Source organism: Ascaphus truei, chromosome 3 (genome assembly GCF_040206685.1).
Source record: "Ascaphus truei isolate aAscTru1 chromosome 3, aAscTru1.hap1, whole genome shotgun sequence".
Classification (NCBI taxonomy): domain Eukaryota; kingdom Metazoa; phylum Chordata; class Amphibia; order Anura; family Ascaphidae; genus Ascaphus; species Ascaphus truei.
The window spans coordinates 106,383,917-106,398,804 of record NC_134485.1 but is presented as its reverse complement, the minus strand read 5'-3'; the positions used below and the strand labels follow the sequence as shown (position 1 = coordinate 106,398,804).

At 45.9% G+C, this 14,888-nt stretch overlaps 1 protein-coding gene across 2 annotated transcripts in view; it reads left to right on the top strand.

Moving 5' to 3' along the window:
- LOC142489084 (solute carrier family 13 member 2-like) overlaps positions 1-14,574 on the top strand; it is a 332,402-nt gene extending 317,828 nt beyond the window's left edge. For both annotated transcript variants that reach the window (XM_075589275.1, XM_075589274.1), the window contains one exon: positions 13,808-14,574. In XM_075589275.1, coding sequence (XP_075445390.1) covers positions 13,808-13,936 — 129 coding nt within the window. In that variant the 3' untranslated portion in view covers positions 13,937-14,574. The remainder of the gene's footprint in view (positions 1-13,807) is intronic.
- Positions 14,575-14,888: the final 314 nt, after the last annotated feature.

Sequence of the window (14,888 nt, the reverse complement as noted above, 5' to 3'; positions counted from 1 at the left end):
CGATGACCAGAGCCCCACAATCCACGCCGGCGACCCTGCATCAAAGCCGGGTACTACTGCAGCAGCTACCCAGGGCTCGCCCATGGCGGCGGCGGCAGAAGAGCCGCGATTCTGGCAAAATGCCGGAGCCCTTTCTGAGTGGGGGGAGGGACAGGGATTGTGGGAGGGGATTATATTACCAAGTTTGCATGGAGCTGTGTTTCTCCACAAAGACCTGGGACCCCGGGCCTGCATCGTTTCCCCTGTGCCAACCCCGGGCGCTGCTGCGGCGGTGACCCATTGCTTCCCGGCCCAGATGATGCCGGCGGCGGCCACTCCAGTCCCCCTGCAATTGGGACCAACGAAAGCGGCGGTCTCTGTGGGGACCAGCGAGGTAAGCCAGACCCAGTCGCAGACTGACCCTGATTTATTTTTCCCTATGACTGTACCCTGTTGTTTCACTCTAGGTGTGACTGGGGGGTGGCAGGAGATAGGGGTACCAGGGGAGGGGATGGAAGGGCAGCTTGTAGGGCAGCTAGACTTCCCCATTACCCTGGCGCAGCAGCAAGGGGACTCACGGTTAAGAGCCCCACTGTTGCAGCCTTGCTATGGGCTGGAGGTATCAGGGGTTGTGGCAAAGTTAGACCACCCCCAGATTACCTGCCAGCCAGGAGCTAAGGTGGGTACATCTGCACAAGCAACCCTGAGCTCATCCCCAGTAATGGGGAGACAGTGTCAGGGAGATGGCCTCACTCAGGTAGCCCTAGGATCCAGGTTAGGATTAGCTAGGGAGAAGCAGAGTAAGGGGACGCTGCAGGTAAGTAGCCAGCATCAGATCTCCGTGGGAGAAGAAGGGCTAGTGGTAGCCAGGGAGGGAAAGCAGCAGGTATGGCAGCTAGAGTTCCCCATTACCCTGGCAGAGCCTCAGGGGGTGTCTCAGATGAGCAACCCCCTGTTGCAGCCTAGCTATGGGCTGGGGGTATCCTGGGCAGTGGCAGGCTTGTGCCACCCCAGGGATACCTGCCAGCCAAGAGCTAAGGCGGTTGCATCTGGAGAGATGCCCCTGAGCTCATCCCTGGTAAGGGGGAGACAAGGTCAGGGAGGTAGGTGCCCTCAGGTAGTTCCAGTGTCTGGGTTAGGATTGCCCAGGGGAGAGAGGAGTGCAGGTGGGCTGCATGGAGGTAAGAAGCAGGCTGATGTGCTGGGCCTAGGGGAGGCAAGGCAGGGAGACACCGTGGAGCAGGGGGAGATAGGAGGTCAGTGGGGTGTCAGGCAGCTGGCAGAAGCTAGGGATGGGCTAGGTAGGCAGAAGGTCCCTTGTTCTGACTGGCCAGGAGTAACCCCTCTGACAGGTTCCCCTGGGTTCCCAAAGGAGGGGCTGCGGGTAGATATGCAGCCAGGGAGGAGAGTCAGGAGTATAGCAGAGCAGCTACAGGTGGGCACAGGGCCAGGGCAGGTAGGGTCCCTGCAGGATAGTGACATAGCTCTTTCCCAGACTTGGTTGACAGGAAAGCGACGGTCTGTGCTGGATAGCTGGTCTCCTGAGGTGCAGAAACATGCCAGTCTCTGGGCAGTGTGCAGCCTGGTCTACAAAGGGTCCCCTTCACCATGGACTGGGTTCCCCAGGCACTGGGCGGGGGGCAGAGGGAGGCAAAGAAGAATGCCCGGCAGCCACGGTGGAGCCCTGCTCCACAGGATCTGGACTTTACAATCCACTGTGGCCAGGACAATGTACTGGACAATGCCAAAAGACAATTTTGCCAGGCCAACCCCTCAGGACTTATGGAGTGCTTCAAGGGTGCCAGTGGTATCCCAGTGCCAGGGCGAGGCAGTTGGGGCACAATGCACCCATTGAGCAGGGGAGGTGTGATGATGGGGAGGATTAAAGGGGTTACACCCCAATTGGCCACCCCCTAACCTCACCAGGGAGACAAAGGTTTAACTGGGCTGAGGCCCAGAAATGTGATTTAACCCTTGTTATAACATGAAAATGTATATTCCCCTGTTCCCATGTTTTATTGTTATATCAGTGTCTGCATCACACACACACTAGGATTAATCCGGGAGTACAAGGGTTAATAGTTCTTTAATGATTATAGCCCTTTGTGTAATTTTCCCGCCTTTTCAGGCACCATTTTGCAGGGTCCCATAGGCCGCTATTAGGGCTCAATGCATTCTAATGGCGAATCTTGCTGTTTTGGTCCTGTTTCCTGTGAAGACCAGCAGATGGCGTCCGAGAGGAGGAGCGGCGGTTTCCCATTGTAAGCCAATGGGCCCATTGACTTCAATGGAGATTCTTTGAAGGAGCTTTCCAGGAACGAGTTGGCTGCCGTCCAAACCGCAAAACCGCAAAGCAGATACACTTTCTAAAAGAGAGCTTTGATCACTTATTAGCCAAGTTCAACGACAAGTTGCGTGGGAATAAACAGTTCTAGAGCACCTAGAAATGAAATTCTTTTTGCCCTTAGTTCCTAGGCCTTCCCCCACTCGACCACCACCGGGTCCCCGAATCCTGGACCCCCGAGAAGGGTCGAACCGAGAAGAGCGGGTCGCGCCATAGGTTCCAATGGCGGCGGCAGAAACAGCTCAAGAAAACGGCTAAGTGTGAAAAGCTGAAATTTAGGAATCCATATCTCCGGTTCCAGAGGTTCCAGAGGGCCAGGGTTTGGGGTACCTGTAGTCACTGCTCCGGCATCGCTGCAGAACCATCCTTGACCCTCTTGTACTAACCCGACGGAGTATGGACCCCCTTGAAAGTTCGGGACTTTTTCCATAGACTTCAATGGCGGCCAATTTCCATTGACCGGCTATGGCGGAAAACCCCCATTGACTTCAACGGCGGCGTGGCCCCGTTGAAAGTCTATGGCGGCGGATTCCCATAGCCGCCAATGGCGGCGGTTTGCCATTGAAAGTCTATGGCGGCGAAGCACGTTGTTTTCAATGGGGTTTTAGTGAAAACCCGTGATTTAATTTATAGCGGAGATTTTTGTATTAAAATGAGAAACGGTTTTAAGTCTATTTGTGTAACTCCAGTTCCGAGGGTCGTAGCAAGTTGCAAATTGGACCCTAGGGTGCCCCAGTTCCGGCATTGAGAACTGGGAAGTTTGGACCCGCTGGACCCAACGGAACCGGATATTTTAATATGGTTATGTAATATCTTTAATACTGTGTTCCAAGGTATGGACAGAAACCAGAGGAAATTCCCTTGGCCATAAGACAGCAGGGGGTGAGGGAAAGCATCCCAATGTCTAGAGTTTAAGTGCTGTTCAAAGGAGTTTATCACCTACACTGTTTACAGGAGGGCGGAGATGACTCAAACCAGAGCAGGCTATAAGTGTCCCATTTCACACCTTACAACAAAGGGTTTCCTGCCAGATATTCTGTTTAGTAGACTGGCTGGCATTCCTGATACAAATGTGGGGCTGCATAAATGAGACCCCAGAGTCCAACTGAGCATGTGCCAACTAGCTGGGGGGCAGGTATCAAAATGTATTCCCATGTTAGTGATTGGCTACAGGTAATTGAAAACCAATCACCTGTACTTAATGTTAAGGATAGGGTTACAAAAGGTATATAATCTGTGGTCAACCCTTTATCCTGTGTTAGTTCGTTCGTTCATATATACCATCTTGATTGCTGAGAGAAATGCTATGCAATGTCTTGGGATGATGAAGATTTCTGTATGAACTGCCAGTCCAGATGTGACTGTTTCATCATTTCCATCTTTAAGTAAGTGTCTATATTTTGCCTGTTATTTGTATAATCTGTTGTGTTCACCTTTATCAAGGAATAAATTATATTTGATCATATCTAAGTCTCATCCCAGTTCAACCCAGTTATATATATATATTATATTATTATATATATTTTGGTGTAAATTGCAGCCTGTCATCAGCTATCATCACAGTGACCTGAAGACTTCAAAGAATGACCGCATTCAAGGACCTTCTTCCGATGACGTGGTGAGGTAAAAAATCACCCATCAGGAACTACGAGACCCTCAGGGATTTGAGACTGCTCTTGCACAATTTCTCTCATGGCATCAAAAGAGTTGACGGAGAGAATATATTTGGAGGAAAGAACGGGTTCCTGCTTATCCTCAGTTTTGTCGTCCATGAGAAACTGACGGGAAAGAGCATCAGCTTTGATATTTTTAGAACCCGGAAGAAAATTAAAATGGGAAAAGAAAAGCGACCACCGTGATTGACGGGAACCTAAGCGTTGAGCGCCCTCAATATAGAGCAAATTCTTGTGGTCGTGAGAATAGTAATAGGGTTCTCTGTGTCTTCCAAAGATGTCTCCATTCCTCCAGGTCTAACTTGATTGCTAGGAGTTCCCAGTTACCCACGTCATAATTTTTTTCCGCTGGAAAAAAAAATTCAGAGAAAAAGGCACATGGGTGAAGCCTGTCTTGAGGTTTCCTTCTCTGGGAGAGAATAGTACCGGCCCCAAAATCTTACGCATCTACCTCCAAGGTGAACGGTAATTTGGGGTACGGATGAATGAGGATAGGTGCAGATCTGAAGGCGGTTTCCAAGTGATCAAAAGCTTGGATAGCTGCAGGCGACCATGAAGCAGTATCCGCACCTTTCTTAGTTAAAGCTGTGATGGGAGCAACCGCAGAGGACAAATTTTGAATGACTTGCGGTAGTAGATCGCAAACCCCAGGAAACGTTGCACTGCTTTGAGGGTAGTTGGACGAGGCCAATCCAGAACCGCCTTTACTTTTGCAGGATCCATGGTGAGACCTGTGTTGGAAATGATGTATCCTAGGAACGCTGTGGAGGATTGATGGAACTGGCATTTTTCTAGCTTGGCAAACAAATGGTTTTCACGTAGGCGTAGAAATACCTACTAGACGTGTGAAAGTAAATCAGGTGGGGACAATGTGGGGATTCGGTGCGCTGAAACGGTCACTGCCAAAGGGCAAAGATGGGACACCAAGGGTGTAATAGATCAAAGAGCTGTGTGATAGGCTCAAACTGTAGCTGCTGGGTTTGCTTTAGGCAAATGTACCATAAGCCTGTACCCCTTTTTTTGCCCTTATCTGAATTAGAGAATGTCCAGTCCAGTATAAATGTGTACTTCAAGCTGTGTGCTGCCCCAGAACCACAGATCACCGTTCCTGGATAGGACAAAATAGAAACGCAAAAAAACAAAAAACAGGGGCACTGTAGCATATGAAGGTGTATTATAGGACTGGATGTAGGTTCACATATAGATATCACCAACAGCTGTGGGCCATAAGAGGATAACAAAAAACTATTGCCAGTATTTATAGTGTGGTCTCCTACCCGATCTAGATGCAGCTGTGGGCTACACAGACGTGTGCGGCAATGTCCTGCTGGTTCACCGCTACTGGAAGCTCCGGAGCCATTGGTGCTGCTGGTCCTCCATCTACCACGCTTGTCCCTTGGGTACTCCTACTCAAGGGATGTGTTGCACAGCCTCCTGGAGTTTCGCTTGTACACCCGCTGGCGTCCTGATCGTCTGCTGCTGTCTCTCAGCTGGCACAATTCCGGTGTTCCGATCTTGCAGGAAATGCTATGCCCTCCTCGCTCTCAGGCCTAATCAAGCTTGACCACTACCAATCAGGTTGTAACTAATATAACAAAGACAGATAAAGTGCGCAAATTATTATTTCTATTATTTAAACCCTTCACCACCGTTGTGTTAATAACAAAATACAACCTCTAGATCGATGGGTGACCTGCAGCTATGTGAACAGGGGTAAACCCCTAGGCAACTGAAACACAAAAAAGACAAAAGCGCAAACGCACATAGTGAAGTTTGTAAAAATGGGTGAATATAATTTTAGGGTATAATATCTGCGTACATCAGATTAATGGGTATAAAGCATTTCATGTGCAATACATGAGTTTACCAAACGCCGCACTGCCGCCTCCAGGCCTCAGGAATTCTCTCTCACAGCATCCAGGATAAGCTGTCTCAGTCGTGGTATGGAACCTCCACTGCGGTGCTGTATCGTGATCAGTCTCCTTCCCCAATCGCTGCCGTCACTGCCGCTCACTCCTTGGGTCTATTTCCGACTGCCACTGCGTCTCGGAACACTTTGATGGTAGGTCACGTGTCCCGCGGGGTTTTGCGACCGGCCGCAAAGGGAGGTTGGGACGTAAAGCGTGATCGTAGCTTTACTGCAGTTTGCCGAATGCAGTTTTTTTGTGTGAGAAATCAGTCCAATGCAGATATGCCACACAGAGTGTGGAGATACAGTTCTAGGACTTATAAAATCTTTATCCAACGCGTTTCGAAGCAAAAGAAGCTTTTGCTTCGAAACGCGTTGGATAAAGATTTTATAAGTCCTAGAACTGTATCTCCACACTCTGTGTGGCATATCTGCATTGGTCTGATTTCTCACACAAAAAAACTGCATTCGGCAAACTGCAGTAAAGCTACGATCACGCTTTACGTCCCAACCTCCCTTTGCGGCCGGTCGCAAAACCCCGCGGGACACGTGACCTACCATCAAAGTGTTCCGAGACGCAGTGGCAGTCGGAAATAGACCCAAGGAGTGAGCGGCAGTGACGGCAGCGATTGGGGAAGGAGACTGATCACGATACAGCACCGCAGTGGAGGTTGCATACCACGACTGAGACAGCTTATCCTGGATGCTGTGAGAAAGAATTCCTGAGGCCTGGAGGCGGCAGTGCGGCGTTTGGTAAACTCATGTATTGCACATGAAATGCTTTATACCCATTAATCTGATGTACGCAGATATTATACCCTAAAATTATATTCACCCATTTTTACAAACTTCACTATGTGCGTTTGCGCTTTTGTCTTTTTTGTGTTTCAGGCTGTAACTAAACTTGATTCTCCGTAAGTGCCTGCAAACTGGTGGAGCCAAAGTATTAAAGTATAATCCTACGCGATTCAGCGCTGCTGCGTCTTCCTCAGGGATGATTTTGGAGTGCTTCTCCCTCCACCTCTTATACCTGGAACTTAACCAGCTCATTGGTGGATGATTAGATTGATAATTATTAGCCGCAGGTGGGCTAAGCCCACTGTCTGCCCAATCAAGGTAAAACCACTAATTAGTAACTGACAAGTGGTGGAGCAGTGTTCCAAAATCTAATATGGTCCATGTCATGGTAATAATTATTACTTAATTATATCACCTATGTGAACATAAATATACATATAGATTATAATTTTATTAATGAACTTGTAAAAATCCTTGAAAGATAAAAACTTTCTAAAAATGCTGTATCAAATTGAACTCAAAATGTGTATAAAAAACATATTTAAAAAGTATATATATTCATATCTTATACATACATCTCAACACCATTTAGTCTTTGTGAGGGATGAATACCTGTTTGACATGGCTGACATGCTCCTGTAAGGACTTAGAAAAGATCATTATATCATCCAGATACTGCACCGACACACTTTATTCGAGCAAATACCCAGTATGTACCTGGCAGATACCTGGAATGCGCCGCTCCTCACCTCTGACAAGCCCCGTTGCGTTTGCCTTCCCAGCCTGGGTTCATGCCTGGCTGACGGGCGGCTGATCTGTTAAATGATAATGATTAGGATTTAATAGGCTGCAATGCTTCGCGTGTCTACCAGATGGCATAAATTCATGAATTGTAATGCAGTATATATATATATATTGTGCAGTATTGCAGCCAGCGGGAATAAAATGCTTCAATCCCTGCTTGGAAAATACCTCAATGCACTCGGGCAGAAAACAGTCACAAACCTCAATACACCCGGGTATACCCGAATTCGTGGGACTAGCCGAGCTCGAATAAAGTGTGTCGCCAGTGTAGATGACGAAAAATGGATTGAGCAAATCTCTGAAGATTTCATTAATGAAGTCTTGAAAGACAGCAGGGGCATTACAGAGACTGAAGGGCATGACGTGATATTCATAGTGGCTGTCACAGGTATTGAAAGCCATTTTCCATTCATCACCTTCACGGATCTTTACCAGATTGTAGGCCCCACGGAAGTCCAATTTAGTGAAGATGTTGGCTCCTTGGAGGCGATCAAAAAGTTCAGCAATCAGTGGTAAAGGGTAACAGTTTTTGATGGCGATCTTGTTAAGACCTCTGTAATGAATACATGGACATAGTGACCCGTCCTTTTTCTTCACAAAGAAGAAGCCTGCGCTGGCTGGAGAAGAAGATTTTTGAATAAAACCCCTCTGTAAATTTTCATGGATATACTCCTTCATGTGAGGATTCGCCATCCTGGTGGCTGGAACCCATCTCTCCATCTTACCCTCCCAGCCACAACAGGCACTCAGGATGTGTGATATTGCGATGGTCCGGCTACACGCATGCGCGTGGTTGGCACACGATCAGTTTGTACCTCCGTGGGCTCCGCCTTCGGTCTCCGCTCCTGCTCTGAGGTACATCGCGTCCGTTCGGCCAGCCTACCCTCCAGGTCTGTGCACGAGTTACACATGGTCTAGTAGCCGCCCTCTGACCTTAATGACGCGCGCGGAACAGCACTCCTCTGGACCCGCCTCCAGACTCCGTTCTCGCTCGGCGGACGGGCATGTGTGGGGCGCGAGTGCCGCGTGATCGGGTCGCCAACCCCTGACATTGATGATGCGCGCGGGATGTAGCTCCGCCTCCAAATCTAATCTGGCTGCACAATAAGGTGCACCTGAGCGACCCAGCAGTCTATCGGTTCTCTTCTACTTGCTCCACCCTGGCTTACTATTGGAGGGAGGCCCCTTATATACCTGCTTTGCTCATTCACTCATTGCTGAGCATAACCTTGTGTGACGCTGTACCATGCTGCATTCTGCCTTTGCCTTGCTGCATTCTGCCTTGTGCCTTGCTGTATCCTGCCTTGTTCCTGCTGCTGCCTGACTCTGCTTCATTTACTGGACTTCGCTGTTTTCTTCTCCTGATCTGGCTTACGTACGACCATTCTACCATCTCCAATCCTGGACTATGTAGAATGCCAGTGCTCAGAAAAACAAGTCCTGTTTAATATAATATAATAATCTGTAGATGGAAAAAACTCCTTTATAAGGATATACCATAACGTTACCCTAATAGGGTTAGGGGATTAGTACCTAATGCCACCGGACCAAAGTCCCAAAAGGAGAAAAAGTGTACAGCGACCCATAAAGTACACTCACTTTGTTTCTCCTGGAGTATCCAACATCAGATGTTTAGGTAGGCGTGCAATCTCCCAGGTAAGCAGCAGGAACAGGTAGAAATATTTGGCAGTGCACTGCCAGAAGGAACAGAAGGAGGCTCACAGTATGCAGAAGCAAGAATTATCTATTGCATAAAAAAATGGACCAAATGTCCCCCCTAAGCCACAGCAAAGGTCCACCAACACGTTTCGGGCAGTATGCGAAAGGACATTTGGGGACATTTGGTCCATTTTTTTATGCAATAGATAATTCTTGCTTCTGCATACCGTGAGCCACCTGCTGTTCCTTCTGGCAGTGCACTGCCAAATTTTTCTACCATCTCCAATCCTGACCTTGGCAAAGTAATCCAACGATACGCTACTCTCCAATCCTGACCTTGGCAAAGTACTCCAACAATCCGTTACTCTCCAATTCAGATCCGGCAAGTATAACGACTATTCTACCTTCTGTACTCCTGATTCGGCTTGCAAGACAATTCTACACTCTAGGTGCGCCCTCTCGGTTGTGGGTTGGCGTTTATACAATTCCCTACCTCAGCCTCGCGGTCGCGTCTAGTTTGTGGTGAGCTACGCATTACACTTCATATCTTTCGTCTCAGGAAGGGAAAGTGGGTAAGAAGTTCTCCTGTTAGGTACAGAGCCAGGCAGCAAGTCAATAGGACAATCGAAAGGACAATGCAGTGGTAAGACCTCAGATCTGGCTTTATCAAAAACGTTGTGAAATTCGGTGTATACATCAGGCAATTTTACCTTCTCTTCTTTGGGAGCAGTAACCCCACCAATACTCTTGATGGGCACAGCACAGTTCTTGGAACAAAAGGGGCTCCACAGGACCGGTTCCTTGTCAGACCAATCGATGCATGGATTGTGGAGTTGCAACCACTCGAGGCCAAGCATCACATCCACCGAATGGGTATGAATGGCATCCAGCTGGATTCCTTTTGTGTGGTCCTCACCTGTACAAAGATGAAAGAGAACGGTCTGTAAAGAGGTACTGTATATGCTGGTTGCAGAGGTCGACAATCTATGGCTTCTAACCCTACTGGGCATTTCTTGCGAACGAAGGAGATGTTATTTTTCTCGGCAAAGCCTTGATCAATAAAATTGCCTCCCGACCCGGAATCCAGAATGGCCATAGCAGAAGTGTGTAAGCCCTCGTCGGTAAGGGTAACATGAAGCAAGATCCTGGTAGGCAGCTGTTTAGCTCTGATAGGGGATGTAGAAAGTGTTCCCAATGTGATTCCCCCTGGACCAGCTGTGGTGAAACGCGTAGAGTGATGCTTTACGCTGTCCACCGGAAACCCCTTGGATCCGCAGACGCCAAACATCCGGAGCCCTGTAGACGGAGCCACGAGGTGTGTGTTTGGCGGGAAGACCATACTGAGGAGGATAAACACTGCTTCAAGTTCCAGCAGCCGGTGTCGATCGCGTAGGTCAAACTGCCTATACCATATTTTAACCATGTGAGTGTATACCATCTTATACTTACCCTCATAAAGTTTTATAGTCTGCACTATGTCCGGTCCTCTTTCTCCTTCCTAAAGGGTGAATGTGGATATACATATTCTGGTCCTACCCTCAACTAGAGTGCGGTCTAAGATCAAACAACTAAAGATACCATTACGTGTATTTAGATCTACCTATACTTGTGAATACCCAACTCATAAGAATTAAAGAGTTAACATCCACATTTTTTATGAGACCATACTGCACATCTGGACATCTGTTTTCTGTCTCCACATATGTTTACGCTTCCCTAGGACTTTGGCTTTCGTATACTAGGCAGAGGAATTAGCAACAGATGTAGTATAGGCAGAGGAGTGAAAAAGGATCTGCGCATGTGTGCAAGTGTCGCGCATAGCGGGTGCGCGCTGCGTGACGGTGGCGTCACCGTGCGAGTGTAACCAGGAGGCGGGGATGGCATTTAGTGCAGTGTGGTCCGCGTGCCCCTACATGGAATACTGGTATTCGCCAGCAGGCGAGATGTGCTGCAGGAGAGGCGGGAGAGGCGGAACACCCGGTCACGGGTTGGGGTAAGCGAGTAGCATGCCGAGTGCACCAAGGATCACGGATCCTGACAACAAGGTCCTCACAGAGGTCAAGTAGAGCCTCAGCAGGCAGCCACCTTCTCTAAGCAGCCATCTTGGAACTCCGTGACTAATTTCTTAATGGCAATATTAGAAAATATCTAGTTTGGAGTATGCACACCATATTTTATTCACATGTTCTTATTGAAATGGAAGCATCTTGATGCTCCTATGTTTGCAGGGGCTATCTAGAGGGAACTCCAAAGTACTAAACAGATTAAATAAAGTCAGTACAATAACTCATGTAGCTCATAGCCGACTGCATCATTAGTCAAATATTTTTGTCATATCTTCAGCAGGAAGATGTAGGGCCATGTTTCCTAAAAAGAGCTACTCCATAAAGCTTCCAGCATAGCTTAGTAAATCTGGCCCTTTAAGGTCCAATCCCTTCAGTAAATGGGGCAGTTTGGTGTCTTCCAGCAAGGTGTCTCAACTAGTAGAATTTTATAGTAAATATGAACCGTAATGTTGGGATGATGTGATAAATACTCATTATAATTCATTCCTCAGTCTGCTGCTTGCATTAAACAATACCAAAATATTACACATCATATACTCCAAAAGATTAGCCAATCTATAAACCACATTAGGTCTGACATTTCAGTCACTTAAATTTGTACTATTTGGGCAACATATAAGCAATCATGGCATAGCTTATATTAATTAAAATGAACAAACAGTATGTTTGGGGTATCTTTGATTTAATATTTTTAAATGTCTGATGTATTCAGATTCTCTATTGCTTTTATAGTGTCCAGCTATATTGTAGTCTTTTATTGAAGCAGAAGGAATGTACAGTATGTTCAGCATTACTAAAAAAGTGACTGTAATTATGAAAGGTACAGCAGACACTGTATTTATTGTCTATATCAATGGGTCAACACTGTCAAAGATCCAGAATACATTTCTTAATTGCATTGATCTTATGGTTGATGCTGACATCTGTCTCTTAATAACCTATGCAGCGCCAGTAATTTCTATTGGATTAGAACACTTAAGGCTGCGCATATAGTGACGGCGACAGCGACGCGACGTCGCTTCAGAACAAATGCATTGAATCTGTAGCATGCGCTTATAGTAGGGGCGACGGCGACGGAGCGACGAAGAGACATGAATCTCTGTAGTCAGTAGAATTTGATTTTTACAGAGACGGTCTCCTCATGTGACAGGCTGTAACCAATCAGATAGCTTCTGATCTGATGCAGGGAGAGGGGAAATGTGTCTGTGTGTGAGTGCAGGGAGAGGCGGGGGGATGGGGGGATTGTGTGTGTGATTGTGTGTGTGGGATTGTGTGTGTGGGATTGTGTGTGTGTGTGAGGGGGGATTGTGTGTGTGGGATTGTGTGATTGTGTGTGTGTGTGATTGTGTGTGTGTGATTGTGTGTGTATTTGTGTGGGATTGTGAGTGTGTGGGATTGTGTGGGATTGTGTGAATGTGTGTGGGAGGGGGGTTTGTGTGTGTGTGGGATTGTGTGATTGTGTGTGTGATATTGTGTGTGTATGATTGTGGGAGTGTGTGTGATTGTGTGAATGTGTTTGTGAGTGATTGTGTGTGAGTGATTGTGTGTGTGTGGGGGGGTGGATTGTGTGTGTGTTTGCGTCTGTCAAGTAAAACATACTATATGAACAACTTTAAAATAGTAAATTCTCCTGTAATTTAAAGTAAAAGTAGAAATTACAACTCCTCTCCATTTCAGCCTTCCCCCTTGCTCTTGTCCCCACCCCTCTGCCTTCTGTCACTCCCCTTGTAGCTAGAGACATCTCCCAAACTAAAATTACAATTTTCGCTTGGGCTATGGAGACGGGAGACGTCATCCATAGCCGTAGCTGTAGCCGTAGCCGGCACTACAAGCGCAGCTATTACAAACTGGGTAGTGTCTGAAGCTTCCCTTTTCTAATATGAGGGATGTTCCCATTAACAACTTTGACTTTTACATCAACCACACCAACTTGAAAATCTATACAGGACGGACCTGTCCAGGTAATCAAGAGCTAGGTGGCAGCACTACTAGTGGTACGCTGCAGGACTGCAGCACAGCTCTATGTATACTGTACAAATCTCTTGTTCTCAGTGTATACAAATCTCTTACTCACCTCTTAGACACAATGTTCAGTCTGTTATATCTAAAGCAGTACTAAATATAAATATGTATTATTACATTCATTTGAGATGTTTATATATATATATATATATATATATATACAGTGTTCGACAAACCTATACATTTGCACGCCCCGGGCAAGTGGATTAACATCGTGGCGAGCTCCTATTGGCCCAAGCAGCACACGTGTGGTACTAGGTGGCTAGTAGATTTTTTGGTGATTTGTCGACCACTATATATATATATATATATATATATATATATATATATATATATATATATATATATATATATATATATATATATATATATATATATATATATATATATATATATATATATATATATATATATATATATATATATATATATAACATCTCAAATGAATGTAATTGAAATTGTACATTTTACACTGGATAAATATTGATACCCCATCAATGTTTTTGTTTTAATGCTGAAGCAGTTTATGATCCTTTGTGTTTCCCCTCTATAGGCAAAAGCAGGATTCCTGATGAATGTCATAGGAGTACTAACTATCACGTTGGCCATGAACACCTGGGGATTTTACATGTTTGACTTGGGCACATTTCCTTCCTGGGCAAATACCACCAGTCTGCCTTAACATTCCTTGCACTTGGAGTGGATGGACAAGCATTCAATAAACTCAGGCAGTTGCCAAGGAAACTGGGAAGTGCAATAATGTGGTGGATTTGCCATCTGGACTTTTTTTTTTTTTTTTATCTTTGAAGACCCACATCTCACACCTGATTGGCAACGATTGAGAAATGTTTCAATACCAATTGGAATTTGCTGTTCTTGCATACAATGATCAAGCATTTCATCTCACCAAAGGCTTATTCGAGACATTCTCCATTCTAACATCACAACTTCCTTTGTTAGAACACAACTTCTTCATAGAAGTACAAGTGTTCAGTCAGCAGATGGAGTGCTCATTACTGTGTCTGAGAATAACTAAGAGAATATTACCCCATCATACAAGAGTACAAATTCATGTCTTATTACACTTTGGGTGCAGATCAAAGATATTCAGTTATTCGTATATTTATATAGAATGTCAATGGCAGGTTGGTAGTTTGCATATCAGCACCAAAAACCTTCAGCAACCCCAGCTCAGAATCTCTGGAAGAAAATTTGTGGCAGTCTCCGAAGCTTCGGTTATATTGTTACTGTGCACAGTGCAATGAGCGATGTAACAAAGTTGTTCAGGTATTCAGCTGAATATTAAACTTTTGTTAATCAGCCTGTCAATTTATTTCACATTATAAGGAAAGGGCAGACACTAACTGATAACACAATTCTGTTTCACATTTTTTAACCAGATGAGAATATTTAAAAGTTATTACAAAAAAAAAAAACTAAAACAAAAATCCTCAATTTCAGAATGTTCCAATGTTTTCTATGTAGTAACAAAGGAGGGAGAGGGAGTAGGTGGTATGATACTTTTTATTGGACCGATAAGTACTGTAGATGTTTTCCTAGAATCTTATTCTGTCGAGCTTCCCTGATGTAAAAGAAAGATGGATCTCCTGACAGCATCTCAAGATGCCCGGAGG